The 20,344-nt window shown below is 34.1% G+C and overlaps 1 protein-coding gene across 1 annotated transcript; it reads right to left on the reverse strand.

Moving 5' to 3' along the window:
• Positions 1 to 3,845: 3,845 nt before the first annotated feature.
• LOC131658671 (uncharacterized) lies at positions 3,846 to 11,154 on the reverse strand. The gene is made up of 9 exons (XM_058927940.1): positions 10,939 to 11,154; positions 5,317 to 5,577; positions 4,969 to 5,236; positions 4,788 to 4,878; positions 4,577 to 4,704; positions 4,408 to 4,498; positions 4,172 to 4,328; positions 3,909 to 4,066; positions 3,846 to 3,852 (listed from the first exon to the last, which is right to left on the reverse strand). Exons 1-9 carry the CDS (start codon positions 11,152 to 11,154, stop codon positions 3,846 to 3,848), a joined length of 1,377 nt encoding a protein of 458 aa, XP_058783923.1.
• Positions 11,155 to 20,344: the final 9,190 nt, after the last annotated feature.

Here is a 20,344-nt window from a genome sequence, read left to right on the forward strand (position 1 = left end):
ATGGTGGATGTGAACAAAGATTAACAATTATGGTACTATGTATGGTTTTAAATTAAATATTATCAAATTTGGTTTTAATCTGCCATGGTTTTATATGCAAAATTAATTACCAATCTGTTTTTAAATTAAGTATTGCTTATTATAAGTATTGAACAGGATTTCTATTAAAATTGATCAGAATAGGGTTCCTAATTTCATTATTGTTGGTATAAGTAGGGGTATGGGTCCTGTAAATGGTAGGCTATTAAATCTAAATGGTGAACATACAACAATGGACTTATGAATAGTTGAAAATCCAATTTAATAGGAGTATATGTTAAAGAGTAGTATGGTAATATTAAATGGTTATAAAATAGCTGTAATGTGTTATATTATATTGGGATGTGAAAGATCAATTGGGTTATGGGCAGTTAATGTTTTTCGTGAGGAATATAAATAAAATGAAAACTGTTTTGAAGTGATGTAAATGCAAAGAAGACTAATTGAACAATTGCATTGAATTCTATTGGACTGTGGAAAAGTTGCAGGTATGTGAAGAGTCCATTTAGAGTGTTATATAAGTAATGTGTAGGAAGTTTGAAAGCACTAAAAACTGAAGCAGTCATCATTACTCTGCAACCAATAGTGTAAGCCGCGAACTTCTGAAAAGATGGAAGGAAGTGTTGATCAAGCAATGAGAGGTAAAGGTAAACATATCATTTGAATGGTTGTTCTGTTACATTTTGAATTTAAAAGTTATATATGGTTGCATGCAGGTGAAGAAAACTCGGTGAACCAAATGGCTATGGAGAAAGCTGTCACTTGTGATAACTCTGTGTATGTTTGAATTAGCTTATGTTGAGTATACGTTTTTATGCTTGAATTTAGAATGTTTGATAACACATTTATTTATTCACCATGTTGTTTGTTTCTATTATGTTTCAGATGCCATGAACCGGATGGTGAGGATGTTAGTTGCCATGCAGAGCAGCCTGCTAAGTTACGATATTGTATCTGGAAGCAAGATGTGGCTAATGGGAAGATGGCTCAGTCATGTCTTCTTGTAAGTTATTATTCGTTTTAAGCTTATTGTCTTTCCCTATCAGTTAATGGGATAATGTAATGTTGTTTTATATTAATATTGCAGGAAATTCCTGAGCATATTGTGGCAAGTCGCTGGCTCAATGGAGCAAGGTTTGTAGATTTGGTTGACTGGGAAAGAGAAGTCAGGTATGAATGTGAAGTTCATCATACCGAAAAGGGTCAGATGTTCTTAGGGCGTGGTTGGTACAAATTTGCCAAGGAAAGGTGCCTGCTTGATGGAGACTCTATGGGTTTCAGCATTAAGGATCCCGTCAGCAAGGAGATACTTGTAACAATGTTGAAAAATTGAAAAATGATGTAAAAGTTTGTTATAAGTATCTATCTATTAAACATTTTGTAATTCCCTGGTGGACTTAGCTCCACCTTTATATTAATATATATGATTTTGGTATTTAGATGTTATGCTATAAATATATTACTTCTATTACTTGCATTACTAATATGCTGTTAGTAATATATATTACTGCTGTTACTTGCATTACTAATATGCTGTTAGTAATATATATTACTGCTGTTACAGATTTACCGTGATTAATTTTTAAAACTTAGACATTGTTAAAAACCTCTTTATACACAACATTTGTAGTTTTCCCCCTGAATTTCTTTTCTTCATCATGTATCAGTATTTTGATTCCCTTTTTTGTTGTTACTCTTGACAATGCGTCATAAATCTGGCCATGTGTGAATACATCTTTTGGTAAGTACAAACCAACGTTATCCAATGACTGTCCCTGTGATTTGTTGATTGTCATAGAATAGGAAACTATAATAGGGAACTGTCTCCTATTCAGTTTGAATGGCCATGTTTCTTTTCAATGTTAATACCTCAACTGAATGCCATATGTAAGATGCATTTATGGCACAGTGTACAATATTTGCCTCTGGGGACGACAGGTAAAATCTATCTGAAATCGCTACCGAAAACAACAACCTTTCCACCAAATACATCAGTTGAATTTTTGTTTGCACTCATAACATCTTTCAAAGTTCTGTCAAGCGATTCTATTGCATACTTATGCGCCATTGGTGGCTCATCCCATATTATAAGCTTTGTCTGTCGTAACATGTCTGCAACATCATCGTTGAACTGAAATATTATTACACATATATATTGTTACCTCCTGGAAGTAACAATATCAATTCCAATTACAATATTAAACTGTATGAAATCTACAATATAAAACTGTATGGATTCACATTACTCAAGTGATAACAGCTGTTATGAAACAAACAGATATAATATTAATGGGGTATGTTGGAAAGTTGATTGGGATGAGGCAATAAGTGAAGCATTATCTGCTATATACTTTATACAATGCAAATGGAAGGTCTTGTCATTATAATTTCAAAACGTTATGCACAATCTTTATATTACCTATTATAACAGTCCTTATTAATGAGAACATGAATGGACATTAACATATTTCTAACTCTCATGTGTACCTTTATTTAACTCAGTAGGTGATCTCATTCAATCCAATTGCAACAGGTGCTCAGATAAATGTCAACAATTTGAAGAGAATACATACAATGTCATATGCGCAGCTATATTAATTTTGATTATTTATAACATTCAACGGAGCATTTTGTCGGTGCATGCTAGTTGTGTGGACTTCTCAGTAAAAAGGCAAGTTCATTTTCACGTGAGTAACTCTTGAATAAGGTTTATGTGTCTTTTACCTGTGTAGTCGTAACCAAGATTGCTAGTTTGGATATTGGAAATGAGTAAAAAACAAAGAATATCATAGCAGTTGAATAGATGATTAAGGAAAAACAGAAAAGTCTTATATTAAGATAACAGAAACAGACTTACAAGTCTGATTTGTTTATGTGGCAAATAAAACAAAAAACAAATAAAGTGGAAAGGAAATAAAACATGTCCACACCATAAAACAAAAACACACCCAAACATACTTAAAATTATGCAGGAACTACTAATCTATCTTCTCTATTTTTATAATTTTCTTTAACTTGTTTGATGAAAGTTCTCCATCACACGTGGCATCCGAGGTTGTTGACTCGCTTGATGTGCCTGGAAAGTGTCTTTTTCCAGTAGGAGTAAGTGGATCTGTGCTGTGCGTTGAACTCACATCAAGATCCTGTTACATAAGTGAACAAACATCACACAATTAATATTCAACAGTACATTAAAAGTGGAGTACATTTGAGTACAGTAAACGTCCTTACGACGACAAAATTAGGTTCGGATCGAATAGTGGTCATTGCTTCGACAGCAGGCTGTTTCATCTACAAATCATTCGAAACATAGTACAAAATCATAATATGCGCAAAGTCAGTTTACAATGATTTTAATTTGCATAACACATGCAAAGATTAAATTCAAATACCTCATCTATGTCAAACTGATCAGCAAGCTCTTTCACAAAAGGGTCATTCTTCAATAGCATAACGACAGAGGCATTCTTCCAACGTGGTTGCCACTTAACTTTGAAAGCCATCTTGCAATCCAACATCTGATCCAATGCCAGTGGGAATTCCAAGGGATCATGAATGCCAGCCTGTAGGAGATTGCAAGACAAAGATCAGTTAACTCTGGCATAATTGTCTATGTTTTTCCAACGGTATGTAAACGGAAATACCTTAATCATTGTATGACGCAGCTGAGAAGCAGACAATCCCAAAAGTAACTCACACTCTCGGTCCCAAAATAAAAAGTTACAGCTATTCCCGGCATGAGTAACCTCAATCTCAATCTTATACCTACATTCGCAGTATACATAGAGCACTCAAAAAGGTCATGTTCAGTACCTTGACAATCACACATATAAATGAAATAACATAAAACATGTGACAAGGATGTTAACCTAAAAATCTCTGCCTCAGTGAAATGTCCAGCCTCACACTCAAACAGAGCTTTGTCACCACGCGTAATACATGAGCAAGCATGACAACCACGATAATACCAGCCATACGGAGAGGCAACCAGCATTTTAGTTTCTCCCACAGTCGCACAAAATGTAATCTGCAATTATGGAACCAAAAGATAATACGATACACAGTCAAATGCAACGGAAAAATGGAAATATATACTAAATCGGAATAAATGGCCAACAACTTCCAAACATACAGTTCTGAGTTTTATAATATCCCCAATAGGCATTACAACAGCCTTTGAAAGCAATTTCTGTACAGGAGTCATCTGTTGATTTTCAGAGTTCTGTGCTGAAAGCTGTGAATTGGAACCCTCCTGGCCAGACAACGTAATCATGGAATCCTTCGGAAAACTATCAAAGGAAGACATTAATGTAACAATCACATTGCATAAAAATTAAAACCACACAAGAGCAAATCCAGGGAGCATACCTTTCTATAAACTCTTTCATCGGCAGTAAATCAGTATTCAGACCAAGGACGGTAACATTAAACGTGTTTGTCACGGACAGTGGAAACTTACCTATTCAAATAGAATGTTACATAACCATCTGTATCAAAATACAAGGATATCTAACACCAAACTTGATCAATTACTAACCCTGTTCCTTGACTTTAGCATATTGAATCATGACAAAAATAGGACCAGAATCATCTCCGCGCTCCTGCTTGAACTTCATGAATTGTTCAGCATAGGATTCCCAAAGCGTGCAATTGATAGTATTCTCACTGAAGAAATAATACAAACCATGTCATCTACATAGTCACATAAGATATGTTCGATAAATTATACAATAAATATGAATACAAACCCCCCGTCACGCAGCATCATGTTAATCTGCTGCTTCTGGGCACCTGATGTGGTCTGTGAATACCCAATACTTTCCACCATACCAATGACATCTAAAACACATACATCCAAAAAAAACCTTAAAATGAAACAACACATAAAAAACAAATCCAGTCAAACAGAATAGAGATAAAATATTCTACCTATTAGCACATCCTTGTTAAAGTTGCCGTTTATTATATCAGTAAATTTAGTAAACACCAACGGCTTTGGAGGTATTTCAGCGTTGTTATCATCCGTAACCGTAGTGCCAGCAGTAAAATTCAACATAAACTTATGAGACGAAGGTCTGAAAGCCGCAACATTAGCCTGAACCTTAAAATTGGAAACAGTGTAACTATGATCCAAGACCATTTTTTCAGAAAAAAGAGATACATGCGGTGCAGGAACAACAACATGTATGTCACCACCCTGGAAAAAACATTAAAATCAAACATACAACAAACCAGAAACAATATATGTAAAAACAACCGAACAATTCACTTCATTACCGATACATCAACAAAAATCATCTCAAAATGCTCCCTCTTGTTCGAAACAACTGTCCATTTGTGGTGCACACGAACAGAAACTTTCCAAAATTCTTTGCTGTCATTGATGTCACATATTTTTGCTAATGGTCTTGCCATATTGAACACTGGTATGATACTGTAGAAAAGTGTAGCCAACCAATACCATAAATAACCAAACCATGTAGGAGTTACAAACTCTTCATTCCACTCTTCATTACATAACCATAACCGATGCTGAAGCTGAATGGAAAGAAGCATATAAAGTCCTCATTAAGCATAGAAGCTGCATGGACAAACCGAACTTAATGCCAATTATATGAGACATCAATGGTGGAATATGGAACAACATACGTTCATTAATCATCAAAATTACACATGGCACATCAAGAAGAAACAAATTCTGCTGTAAGACTAAGCCACTTGGCAGCACCACATAGAAAGTTCAAAAAGATATAACTTTCTTATATTATAGATTTGAAAATATTATTTTAATTATTTAAATAAATATTAGTATCATAAATAAATATATTTTTCCTGTGTTTGGATTCATATATAATTTTAAATATGTTTACTTTTATTTTTTTTAATTGTACAAAAAATGTAATAATCCATGAGTTCGTACGGATTCTGATATGGATACGCGTGCGTTCGTACGCGCATATGTTTATAAAATGTAATAAGAATGAAAAAACAGAAAGAAAAATATATATACTTAACCAAGAATGTTTATTATTTTTAAAAGAAAAATATATTTTTATTTATATTTGGTGCATAAGTATGATTTCTCCATTTATAAAAATATTTGGATAAACAATATATTTTCCCGTGTTAAAAAATGTATATAAAATATATACAAATTAAATAGTATTGACCCGTCAAAAATATATATTTTAGTTGAAAAAAATAAAGAAAATAATTATTTGAATGTTGAAAATATTTTTTATTTGTGGACTCGTGTTTTAAAATTAAGAATTTTTTTTTAGAAAGATACATAAGACTCATATAGTATAAATTAACATACGCAAAAATATAGTATGACTTTACATAAGCAAAAATATAGTATGAATGTATCCATCTTTTTTATAAATATTTAATATGTAATGAAATAAATTGAATAAAAATAATGACAAATTTATGTTTTTCATAAAAAAGTTGTGTTTTTCATACATCATGATTGTCTCATGCTTTTTATTGAAACAATTATTAATTATTATAGCAATTTTTAGTATAAATATTATCATTTTATCATTACAAAATGCAATTTAAATGGGTAAAATTATCATTAAAATATTTTTTTTATTATTATAAGTGAAATAACTTCAATACTATGACGAATTACTTGCAAATTTAACACTATGTTTGTTAAAAATTTGCAAACATAGTGTTAACAATATAGTGTGCAAAATTTATAATTTTCTTATATTATACTCAGCTATTAAACATTTTCCATCAATTATTTTAAAAGAATATTTCTCTCTCTCCCTTTTTTTTTCCAGAAAAAATGGAAGGTACAACTAATTCCTTTAACCTAAAGGCTATGCTAATAGCCTTCGTCATTCTGATCCTACTTTTCGTCCCTTTTTACTTCTGTTTTAAAGAGGATATCAAAGATTATTTTACCTCGCTTACTACCGAAAAAACTCAACCCACCCGTAAGGAGGTGGAGCTGAGTTGAGCTATATAGTGTTCAGTTATACTACTCGTGTTCTCCCAGAGTATCTAGTGTTCAATTATGTACTATTGAATAAATGCTCAGTTATATTATCTACGGCTCAATTATGTACTATTGAATAAATGCTCAGTTATATTATCTACGGTTCAATTATGTACTATTGAATAAATGTTCAGTTATATTATATACGGCTCAATTATGTACTATAGTATTCATTGTTTATTGTAATATTATTTTTAATAATTAAAGATATTTTAATTATAAAGTAATTTAAACCGTCAATTAGTAATTTGTAATAGATTGATTATGCAAAAAAAAAATGACGGTGAATGAAAGAGTAGTTACAAATTTAGCATACCTACGATACTAAAGAGGCATGTTACCAGCTTTCCGATCTTCTCAAAAGCATTAATAGGAAGTACAAAATGCTTATTAGACGGATTACAATGTCCACCTCCCTCCATCGTAAATCCATAATTCGGCAAACAGAAGTTAGTTGCAGTAACAATAATCGAAGTTCCGGGGATACACCACCGCAAATCCTCACACCATATTTCAACGCATGCGCCACAGATCTGGCCTCGTTCAAACAAAGCCTCCCTAAGACCTATAGTTGTCATGCCGTAACCGGCTTTTGTTAGGTCGTCGTAGCCACACGCGCCGCCTACTGTATCACGCGCCACAGATCTGGCCCATTCGAACAAAGCCTCGCTAAGACCAGGGTCGTCTCAAACATTTTGGAGGCCTTGTTCTAATACTTTAAAGAAACGTTTAATAAAAAAAATCCACAAAATTCCTACGTCAACATTAACAATATTTTGATTTTTAACAAAAAAACAAATTGTGATTTTATATAATAAATTTATTAAAAATTTTAGTTTGAGATTGAGTTAACTCATCAATTTGTCTACACCTTTTCTATTTAGAATTATTCTCCCTAGGCTTATGATACAATTTAGGAGACATAGAGAGAAAAGGCGAAAAAAAGAAAAATTAAAATCTTCAATTATTTTGAATAAATTTGTAGTGTTGACATTTAAATTAGACAGATAACAATGAAGTTGAATCAATTAATAAAATTAAGAGATAATTAAATATTAATAAATACAACCACAAATTAAAAATCAAGAATAGAAATGAAAATATTAACAATTAAAAAATAAATTTATAAAATAGAGATAATGTGAAATTACATTGTACTAATGTCCGCACAAAATAATAAAAATATAATATCAAAAAAATAAAAGACAACAATTTTATAGGAATGCCATAATATCTTTTGCGAAATCATGATATAATAATAAATTGATGAAAAAAAATTAAATATTACATTGATATTCTATGATTAAAAAAATATAGTGATATTTAAATTGTTTCAATTCACAACACGTATACATATGGATATTACACTAATTAAATATTTTAGAGAAGAATTAAATATATAAACTTAAAAATTTCTGAAAAAAATTTGATAGAAAAATGATAAAATAAAATATGTATATGATTTTCCTTATTCGTTGTTTTGTAAAGATTTTCATTTGAGTTTGATGGTAGATTTGATTTATAGAATTAATTTGCTACGTATTCTACCTATGTTGTCTAGTCACAAGTTGTATTAAAGTCAAATTAAATTTTGTTTAATTTAATACTGTACAAAGCTTTGTCCATTTTCTTTTCTGGTTATTAACATTTTTAGTTGGACTAAGCTTATTAAAATTGTGAGGCCCTTATTTAGTTAGAGGCCCTGTGCAGTGGACCAGACTGCATAGGAATTTTGAAGGAAATTTTGAAGGGGGTTTATGGGGAATTTTGAAGGAAATTTGTGTCTGAAATTGATGGTTTGTTTGTTTTCAGAGAGAGAGAGAGAGAGAGAGAGAGAGAGAGAGAGAGAGAGAGAGAGAGAGAGAGAGAGAGAGAGAGAGAGAGAGAGAGAGAGAGAGAGAGAGAGAGAGAGAGAGAGAGAGAGAGAGAGAGTTGCATGAAAGAAAGTTAAAGAGTGGAAAGCACAAGTCTCAATAATATTCTTTCCATTCTTTGGATGCAAGGGAAAACTAAGATGAAAGATTAATTTAGACGTGGGATCCACAAAAATGCTTTTCTCTCACAAAGGAAGAGAAAGTTTACCGTAAACTCACTTTTTCTATTATTCTAGTTTTGCCTTTGCATATAAATAAAGTATTTATAAGTATTTGTTTTTTATTTTATTTTATTATTAAGGAAATAAATAGTCATTCATTAAAAAAATATAAAAAGGTATTCACGAATTTTATAAATAAAGTATTTATAAATATTTATTTTTCTATTATTTGTTTTTTAAATAGTACTATTAATTACTTAATAATTTTACACACATATATAAATATTAAGATAAAAACATCACTATGTAAGTGTGTTTATGTCATTATGTTTAAATACATTTTTCTTTCTATATATTTTTTACTCACCTTTAACAATTTTTCCTTTTACTTATGTGTAAGACTGGCAAATTAAGGAGAGATAGAGACTGGCAAATTGAGGATAAGTGGGCGAGAACCCATCAACAACGTAATGTTGTCCCTTCGAGTCTTGGTTTTGCCTTGAAGGGCATTGGAATGAAGTGGGTCCCCTACTTGGATGCAGTGAGGAAGCCAAAGAGAGCAGAATGGGCAAGCGACACAGAGTTTAAAGTTTTATGGACAGATCAACGGTGGTCGATTTGTAAAAGTGGTGTCTTAACCAAAAGTACGAATGTGCCTAAACACGGGGATTAACCCGGTAGGACAAGTATTACTGTGGATACGTGAGGATGCTCGCGCTTAGAAAGATGGATACGTGAGGATGCTCATGATCGAAAAGATGGAGACATGAGGATGTGCATGCTCGAAAAGATAAATATGTGAGGATGTTCACGATCGAAAAGATGGAGACGTAAGGACGCATGCGCTCGAAAAGATGGATATGTGTGGATGCTCACAATCGAAAAGATTGAGACGTAAGGATGTGCACACTCGAAAATATTGAGACGTGAGGATGGGCACGCTCGAAAAGATTAAGACGTGGGGATGCGCACGCTCGAATAGATTGAGACGTGAAGATGCGCATGCTCGAAAAGATTGAGAAGTGAGGATGGGCGCACGCTCAAAAAGATTGAGACGTGAGGATGGGTGCGCTCAAAAAGATTGAGACGTGAGGATGCGCACGCTCGAAAAGATTGAGACGTGAGGATGGCCACGCTCGAAAAGATTGAGACGGGAGGATGCGAACGCTCTCGAAAAGATTGAGACATGAGGATGCGCACGCTCGACAATATTGAGACGTGAGGATGCGCACACTCGAAAAGATGGATATATGAGGATGCTCACGATCGAAAAGATTGAGACGTGTGGATGCGCACGCTTGAAAAGATGGATATGTGAGAATGCTCACGATTGAAAAGATTGAGACGTGAGGATGCGCACACTCAAAAAGATGGATATGTGTGGATGCTCACGATAAAAATATTGAGACATGAGGATGTGCACGCTCGAAAAAATGGATACGTGACGATGCTCACAATCAAAAAGATTAAGACGTGAGGATGCGCACGCTCGAAAAAATGGATACGCGACTATGCTCATGATAAAAAGTTGTAAAGATGCCTATGACTGAAAGATGAATGGGTGCATGAGGTTGCTCATACTTGTAGGGTTGCCTATAATTAGATTTAGGAAGATATTGCTTATACCAAGGGATTAACAAGGCGAGTGATATCGTGTACCTCTTTTTGGGGACTAACAAGGTGAATTGAGCGGTCTACCTTTGTCTAGGGACTAATTAGGTGACTTGGTTGATATGCCTCTGCTTGGAGACTAATAAGGTAAGTTGATTGATCTACCTCTGCTTGGAGACTGATAAGGTAAATGAATTGATCTACCTTTGCTTGGAAACTGATAGGGTTTGATTTGATATACCTTTTCTTGGAAATTGACAAGGTGAAATGATTTGATATAGCTTTTCTTAGAGACTAGTAAGGTTAAATTCTTTGATACCTCTACTTGGAGACTGACAAGGTAAAATGATTTGATACCCCTGCTTGGAGACGGACAACGCCATCCATCATCCACACCAGCAATCATACCCAAAGCCTTAGCGATAGCATCATCATTTCTTCCACATCTTCCGGCCATTGTTATGCTAATCTACAAAACAATTCCATTAGCACCAAAAGTATCGACAGTGATAACTCGCACTAGTTGCAAACAAGGGAAAACCGACACTAAAACTCTGGTCACAATGATCGACTATGATCTGATACCACTATTGTAACACCCTTTTAAACCCCGCGACAATTAATAGATAAATCAGAGTAAAACATGAAACAAGGGTGCCACAATTATTTAAAAACAACAAAAAACTAGCCTTAGTCTTAAGTCATGCTTCATTAGGAACGAATTATCAAAACATAATCATGTTCATCACAGCGAATAGAAAACATCGCCAATGCAACCAAGGGAAATAAAATCCAACACTAATTAAAATAGAGTAATCTCATAAAACTCTAAAACTATTGTTCCTCAGTGTTACAAGACCAGATCATGACTGACACGACCCAAAATAACGGATAAACTCTATGAATCATCCTCACCGAGCACTATTGCCGCTACTCCTTAATCTGAAAAATGTCAACAAGTAAGGGTGAGTCTCATTCACAATTAACCAATGTTATGCATTCATAAGCAACAAAACATCATAATGTATCATTCACCCAATTTGTCATATATTAAGATTTCAATCATCATTCATCAACCACAGCAAATACACACCAAACATAACACTGAAATCATTTCAATCATGTTATGACAACAATGCATATGACCAATTGACACTATGCATGTGGTACCAATAAACCATGAAAATAATCCACCTGACCGATCTAAACCTCATCGAGATACGGCCCAACCGACACAAATTCCACACAATGGGAATTATGTCCATCATTGATCCAAATCATCACTGGGATCCATCACCGAATGCATATGAATGAATGCACACATATAACATACTTAAAACATCACTGATCCGATGCATCGCATCGTCTCACCATAGCTCACCATTTTCATCACCGATCAAGTATGTCCATGTTTGCACAATCAATCAATTATTCACACATTCATTACAACAACAACAATCACAATTCATCCAGCATCACACCAAGGTATTGTCATATTCACACATTCATATATATATATATACACAATATTTCATTTCACAAGAAATTAAACCGATTTATAAATTTAAGTCGGGACACCGCCCATCTCACCAATTCATCATATAAAATATTGAATTTGCTTTACAACTCCCAAAACGACGAATCAAAAGATACGCTATTTCAAAGTTCTAATAATTTTCTGCGCTACAGGGTCCGCTTAGCGACCTTCAAGCGCGCTTATGCACCTGAAATTCAATAAACCTGCTTCAAGCGACGCATCACAGTAGCTTTCTACGTTGGGACCTCCGCTTAGCGGACTGGCTCCGCTTAGCGAGCCCTTTTGTTTTTCTGACATACAAACAGCATCCGCTTAGCGAGCTTAGCTCCGTTTAGCGGACGTGCGATTTCACAGAATCTCAGGTCTGTGACAGACCTGCGATTTCACACATCCTCAACCCAAAATCGATTCCAAACACCAATTACTGACATATAATCATCAATTACATCGTCATACAACATCACACATCAATACAACACATTATCAACCAACAATTCATACAATTTCATCAATTATAACATTCCTAACCTAACAATTCCAATCCCAATATACCCAATTGAATCGAATCATATTCTTACTCTATTCTACTGCCCATAATCACATAATAGAGATTAACCGGAATTGTCTCCCCCTTACCTTGGTTAAAATCCTTGAAAGCTCTTCCTCTTCTTCTCCTTCTCTGCTTCTTTCACGTTCTTCTCTTTTCTCCAAAATTGGTTCTAATTTCTCTTTTTCCACAATTACTCTATTTTATGAAAAATAGAATAAACTTTAGTAAAAGATCTAACCATCACACCCCCTCTTTACTAACTACAACACAAGCCCAATAACTTCCTTATCCATAATCTTTAAATAATTCCAATAAAATGCCAATTAATTTCCAATAATTAATTTAAATCTTAATTAAATTAAAATGGAAAATATGGGGTGTTACATTCAGCACAGGTTATTCGACATCCTCATTAATTTATACCAGTCACACACCAAGTCCAAGCTATGCTTAAAGTCGGTTTCGGTTCATACACTTCATTACATGTTCAAGTCCACTCGACAATCGAGCAAGCTTTTAACCATCTGCCCTGCAAAAGAGAGAGTATATCAGTTCAGAATCTTCTATCAAAACTAACCTAAGTTTCAGTTTTAATCAACCGAACCTTTGATTGTCCAAACTTATAACTTCCTAACTGTCTTAATAATAACTAACTTTTAACATATTCTCTAACTAATAACCAATCCCTAACTAACTTGGAGACACCTCTAACTACCTTATAACAGAAAACATAATTCATAACCAACTGTAACTAACTTTTCTCAACTCTCCAACTAACATAACTAACTCTCCACTTCATCATAACCGATTCAATCCTCACCCTCCAATTTCCATAACTGATCTCAGAATCTAACAGCTCTTAATCATTTCCCTCTAACTGATTTCAGACTTCAATCAACCTATATATTCATAATCACTTTCATTCTTCAACGCTCCCCACCATCTCCACCATTTTTGTTCACACACGCACCACCCACCATTTCTTCATCTCTCACCTCTCAATCTCTCTCTGAGCCTATCTCTCTCTCTGAACCTTCTTCATCCTTCAATTTCTCTCCTCCATCTTCATCACACAAAAGCTCACAACCAAGGTTGCTCAGAGCTCGCTTTGAGCTTTGAACCAACCTGAGCTTAGCCACTCCTCGTCGTAACTCGTTCAATCCCAACCTCTCAAGAACAACACAAAATCTCAGAAAATCAAAACAGAAGAAGGAGAAGCGAAGAGCAAAAGTAACAAGCAAGGAAAGAGTTAACATTGATTCGTACCTGCGTTTATTTTGCCAATTGATTGAAGAACTCTACTCTTTGCTTATTTCTCACTTGAGCTTTTGGAATCTCCCCTCTGGTCTTCTCAATTTTCGATCTCCTTCTGCACATCAGGTAAGTACGAAATTCTCTTCATCCCTGTTTTTTGATGCCATCGTGTTCGTTGATATATGCTGAATACTTCCCCCATCCATGGCTTCGCTTCATGATTCGTAAATGTTGGTGTTTAATGTCGTTCTTCCTTAGATCTAGTGTTTATCTTTTACGTCGTTTGAGAGGAATTGATTTAGAATCTGTAAAAAAGAAGGATAGGATCCGAGTAGAGAGGATAGAGGCGAGTGAGGCGACATGCCGATTCAGAGATTAGTTGAGCTCCGCCGCCTCCGGTGCGGCAGAGCAATTTTCGGCGAGAGCGAGAGGGAGAGAGTATGAGTAATGAAACTCAATCGTCACAATGTTAACCCTAATCTTATCCCTTATCATTTTCTTTATTTTATTAATTGATTAATGGAATTAATTGCTGATTAATTGAAGTTAATAAAATATCAACATTAATGGAATCTGAATAATGCATTTGGATCAAGACAATTCTAATTGGGCCTTATCACCGAACTACTAGTCGAACCCCCCTTGGCCCATGACATAACATTTTTGGCTGAACAAAAACCACCCTGGGCCTCAATTCCATTGGGCCTGCGCCAATCTTCTGGCCTGCACCCCCCTGTGCCACTTTATTTTCTTAATTAATTTAGATTTTCTTTACAAGTTTCATAATAAAATAATAAAAATATCTTAATTTCCTTGTTAGAATTAGGTCTTTCTTTCTATAGTTTTTCCGTTATTTTTTAGAATCTAAAAACAATAAAACCATTAAAATTGTGTTAGATTTTTAGATGATTGTTGACATAAAAAACTCATGAAAAATAATAGTCCTTTTAGGTTAATTTTACATTTAATTTTGAGTTGTTTTCTTATATGCTTGTATATCAATTTTTACATGGTCGTGTTACTTAATTTTGATCTATAATTGTGATCTTCCTTTTGTATATTCCCTTAGAACTAAACCTTTATCATTAGGTAGGAATTAACATAACATTAGGCATAGTCATTTCCCATTCTTAAAACCCTAACATTTAGGTAGAATTAACAATAGGATAGTCCCCCTTATCATTTCTTTTTTTCTTTCAACTTTTAAAACATCTAATAAACAACGATGCGAATCATACCATTACTTTTTAGTGGAAGAGAAATGATTGGGGTGTAGACCCTAGTCTATTTTTTTACTACTTACTTTAGTGGGAGAGGGACGAGTAGGGTGTAGACCCTAGTCTGTTTCTCTACTACTTATACATTTTTTGTATGATTCAAGTCACAAATCTTTCCCTTAAAAAAACCCAATCAAAAACACCTAAAATACTTAATAAATACTCAAAGTTTAGACAAAGTAGAGAGGTGATGTGGGGCCTAGTAGTGGGTCTCGTTCATCATTGATTTACAACAAAAAATACAAACCAATTTCCTCTCTTCCCTCTCGCCTTCAGGGCCTTCCATCCCTTAATCGAACATGTTACTTCCTTTTGATCGCAGAAAGGTAACACATAAGATTCCACTCAACGAGCAGCTATCCTAATGCTAGAATGCGAATGTAACTTCGTTTACTAAAAAACAAAAACAAACAAAAACATGTGAGCCGAACTACGATGCTCTAATTCCTTATAAGGGGATACATAGACATTAGGTTGCGGGACCTAAGCGAGCATAACTATTTAAAAAACTCTATTCCTCCTGTATTGTTTATAATCCTTTCATTTTCCTATTAGCAAGTAAGCAATAGTTAACACACCCTTAGAATAGAACAAAAATAAGTGGATACTGTGGAGTACCATATACGTGAGGGGTGCTAATACCTTCCCCTTGCGTAACCGACTTCCTTACCCAATCTCTGGTCGTGAGACCTTTTCTTATCCTTTCTTTCTTCCGGGTTTTCTCGATGTTTTTCCTTCTCTTAGGAGATAAATAAAGTTCGGTGGCGACTCTGTTGATTCGATCATTTTTCGCGAGCGTGCGACAAGGTATAGACACACTAAATAAGAGAATCATTACTTATTGCTTTCATCAAAGAAACAATTATTTAAATCTAAAATGGAAAATTAGATTTGTGAAGCTATGATTCGAGTCAAGTAAAAATTATGATTCAAATCACAAGGTTTTGTGATTCAAATCAAGTTATATGCTTGATCCGAGTTAGTTTGAGCATAACTCAAATTTGGTTCATAGAGACATCTGATTTGAATTAGAATTAACACTTGATTTGAGTCACATGAGGTTATGATTCGAATCATGTTTGTTTGTTGATTCGAATCAATTCATCCAGAGGAAAATTCATATTTTCACAAGGTTCTTGATTCGAAACACACTTGATTTAAGAGCTCTAACTTGTGATTTAAGTCACACTTGATAAAACGACAAAAAGAGCAATTTTCTAGGCCAAAAAAGGAACACTATCATGGATTGAACACTCTTAATTGTTGAGTAATGAGGGGTATTAATGGTATAGTACTAAAATAGCCGAAGCGAATTCAATACAACTTAAAAGCGAAAAGTGAAATTTTGGCACTTGTACCTCATGTCACTAGTGATGTCCCTGTTGGAACAAGATTTGGTTCTGCACTCAATCTCTAAGTTTTGATGATAATAACACATATATTTTATATATAAAAACAATTTTGTTTCTAATGGTTTATTGAGTGTACAGATTAGAAGCTCTTATTGATTCAGGACCGTTGTCTAAAGAATCATCAGAAATTCGCTTGACATGTCAGAAAGACTATTCACTTCCACTCCTGAAGAAACATAAGCCGTTTTGAAGAATGTTGAATGTTAACCAGAAAGAGAATATATATGTACTTCTCAATAAGTTGCTGCTTCAGAAGTCTCAAGTGTCTGCAGAAGAAATACGTCTGTTGAAAGATGTTGCTTCAAGATCAGAAAACAAGATTACATCAGATACAAGCTTTTGCTTTAAAAGATCTGAAGTCAAGATGTGTTCGTCAGAAGAGTTGTTGCTTCTAACTCTGATGACATAGTCAAGTTTCAACTGATAAAGGTCAATATCAGAAATGGATATCAGACATCACAATTGTAGTCCATTTCTCACGACTCAAAGTGCAGATATTAACAGTTGTCTTCAGAAAATTTGTTGCTTTATATATCTGAAAACACTGTTCTATTTATGGAAGACAAGGTTTTGTTCCAAATGACTCTGATGTTCTTCTGCTATCATAACAAAGTAGTTTCTGAACTACTCATCATCAGAAAATTCATCAAAAAAATAAAGATAAAGAAGTTGATCTCTTTCAAGCTTATTACTTCAGATCAGAAATACATAATTTGAAGATAAGATCAAGAAACTTTCTCAAGAAGATTTCACTTCAATCGCGTGCTTAAAATATCCACTATTACAAAGACGTTTGTATTATTCTAAAGTTGTCTTCCATGTTTCCATGATAAAGCTGCAAGTTATATACATAGGAAGTAAAGTGTCGTACTATCCAACATCTACACTCAATACTATCAGTTGGGAAGTAACCGTTGATATTGGTAAGTACCTTTCTATCATCTTAACGTCTCTTTTAAAGGCTATAAAAGAAAATCAAAGATTTCAGAAGATATATTGTTGATGTTGCTAATACTGCTGAAGCAGCACAAGCCAAAATACTTAAGTGAAGCGGAAGCTGAAGTTAAAGTTATGAAAGCTGAAGCCAAACAAAAAAGAGGATAAAGAATGAAAAAGAAGAAGAAGAAAGAATAACACTACAATATGCTACCCAAATATCTATCAAATACATCTATGTAGAATTATGTAAAAGCAAGGAGTTGTTGCTCTGAACTTGCTTAACACTTTTGTGTTAACATTTCTTGTACTTGACATTTGTGTAATCAGCTTGTAAGAAGCAATCATGTAAACACAAACCATTAAGCAACTGGTTGTTGTTTGTTCCTTGAGAGATTAGTGTTAGTCTGTAGACTCAAGAAGACTTTGAGAGTTTGTCATTATGGAGAAATCTCCTTCAAGGGACCAGTTGGGTCAGAATCATTAAAGATTTAATGATCTTTATATCTCTTAGGGTACCTGGTGAGTTAGAATTCTTAAGAGATCACTAACAATTGATCATGGCTTTGATTGTTAGTCACCAACGGTTAGCCCATGCATTTGTAATCATTTTGATGATAGTGGATTAAGTCATTTTTTAAGGCAAAATCACCTTGGCGGGTGGACAAGATTAACCTTTTCTAAGGTGAAACTGGATAACATGAATGTGCATTTTTATCTTCATTGCACTCTTTATTGTTTATCAAATACATCTTTGTAGAATTATGTAAAAGCAATGAGTTGTTGCTCTGAACTTGCTTAACACTTTTGTGTTAACGTTTCTTGTACTAGACATTTATGTAATCAGCTTGTAAGAAGCAATAATGTAAACATAAACCATTAAGCAACGGGATGTTGTTTGTTCCTTGAGTGACTAGTGTTAGTCTGTAGACTCAAGAAGACTTTGACAGTTTGTCATTGTGGAGAAATCTCCTTCAAGGGACCAGTTGGGTCAGAATCCTTAAGGAGTCAGTGATCATTATATCTCTTAGGGGATCAGGTGGGTCAGAATTCTTAAGAGACCATTAACAGTTGATCATGGCTTTGGTTGTTAGTCACTGACGGTTAGCCAGTGCATTTGTAATCATTTTGATGATAGTGGATTAAGTCCTTTTCTAAGGCAAAATCACCTTAGCGGGTGGACAAGATTAACCCTTTCTAAGGTGAACCTGGATAACATAAATGGTCTTTGGACCGAGTTTTGATAAAAACCGAATACTTGAATTTTCTAAGTTATGCATTGTAATGGATGATTGTTTGAGAAAGACATTTAAACCTTGTTTGCTGATTATTGTTCGTAATTGTATGATGTGGATGTATGATGACGATGAGGTGATGACTTATATTGACGTTTGTAGAAGGCTTATGCATTGTGGTTGCATAATTGTATTGTTGCATGTCGATGTCACATACATTGCATTGTTGAGGGCTTATGCTCTGTCGTTAGCCTGGATTAGAAAATCGTTGAAGGCTCATGCCTTGTTGTTGTCTCTATTTATTGGCATTATGTTGAGGGCTTATGCCCTGTTGGTATCACATGCATTTTAGTCGGTGTTGGTCTCATTGCATTTTATAACCAATGAAGTGATTGTGAGTTGTTTGTTGTTGAATACTTGTATATTACTTGTTGATGGATGATGATTTTGTGAAGTTGGTGAAATGTGTATGACTTTATTCTTCATATACTTATTATCATACGTTTCTTTATATTGTTATGATATCCCACCCCTTCTGTTTGAATGTTACCCTTATGTTTGTAACGTGCAGGTGATTAGGAGTGAAAGATGTTTACCTTCAGTTAGTTTGAGTCGGCGTCGTTGCTCTGATACGTAACACTAGGGGGGATGAACGCTTATTTGTTTTCTTTGTTGGATTTTGAATAACTGTTAAGGCTTTCTCAAGTATTGATGTCGGCAATTGTTGAATTAAGTTGTCATGTTGGTTTTAATTGAATTGTGAATATTTTTCGTTGCGTAAAAAAATATGTTTTGAAGATTATGTTGTTTTAATTGGTTAATCCAACTTAAATGTGTTATGTATCCGTTAATAATTGCGAGCAAATGTTTATGTTTTTGAAGAATGTGACATCCTAGTTTTGTGATGAATACTTTAAATGAAAATTTGCACTTTGATTCTATTATTATTCGCTAGGGTAAATTAGGGTGTTACAGTGAGAAACGCTGCATATGTGGTTTTTTGTATCATGATTATATTGTCTTTCTCAACTCCAATGCTGAGATATTTATAACGGTGTTGGACCTGAATCCTTGATCCTTGAAATTACCAACCATCACGAGAGGATGTGGGAGTAGAAAATTAGTCCATTATTATTATGGAAAACATGGTCAAATGCCCCCTTTTTGTTCCGTTAAAGAATAAGAATATATCATTTTCCCATTTTTCTCCCTTGGACAACTTCTCTTAGAAAAGAGAGATATATATTCAATATAAGAGCGACAAATCTAATAAATAAGCAGTCAATTCAGCAAACATGCGACCAAAAAAACTATATGGTGAGACAAAAGGTCATTTACATCACTTCTGGCCTCTCATGACCCTTTATAAATATATCAATATAATATATTTTGATTTCTTAAAAATAAAAATAAAATAATAGAAATTAATAGTAAATGATTAATATA

The sequence above is a fragment of the Vicia villosa genome, linkage group LG3 (assembly GCF_029867415.1).
Source record: "Vicia villosa cultivar HV-30 ecotype Madison, WI linkage group LG3, Vvil1.0, whole genome shotgun sequence".
NCBI lineage: Eukaryota > Viridiplantae > Streptophyta > Magnoliopsida > Fabales > Fabaceae > Vicia > Vicia villosa.

Bases quoted from the DNA above. Each gene is read 5' to 3' on its own strand.
- LOC131658671 (XM_058927940.1), bottom strand. From the start codon at position 11,154: ATGGCCGGAAGATGTGGAAGAAATGATGATGCTATCGCTAAGGCTTTG. The intron at 4,879-4,968 runs GTAGAATATTTT...TATGTGTTTTAG, and splicing joins TAACAAGGATGTGCTAATAG to ATGTCATTGGTATGGTGGAA. The intron at 4,329-4,407 runs GTATGCTCCCTG...TTCCTTTGATAG, and splicing joins ATGAAAGAGTTTATAGAAAG to TTTTCCGAAGGATTCCATGA.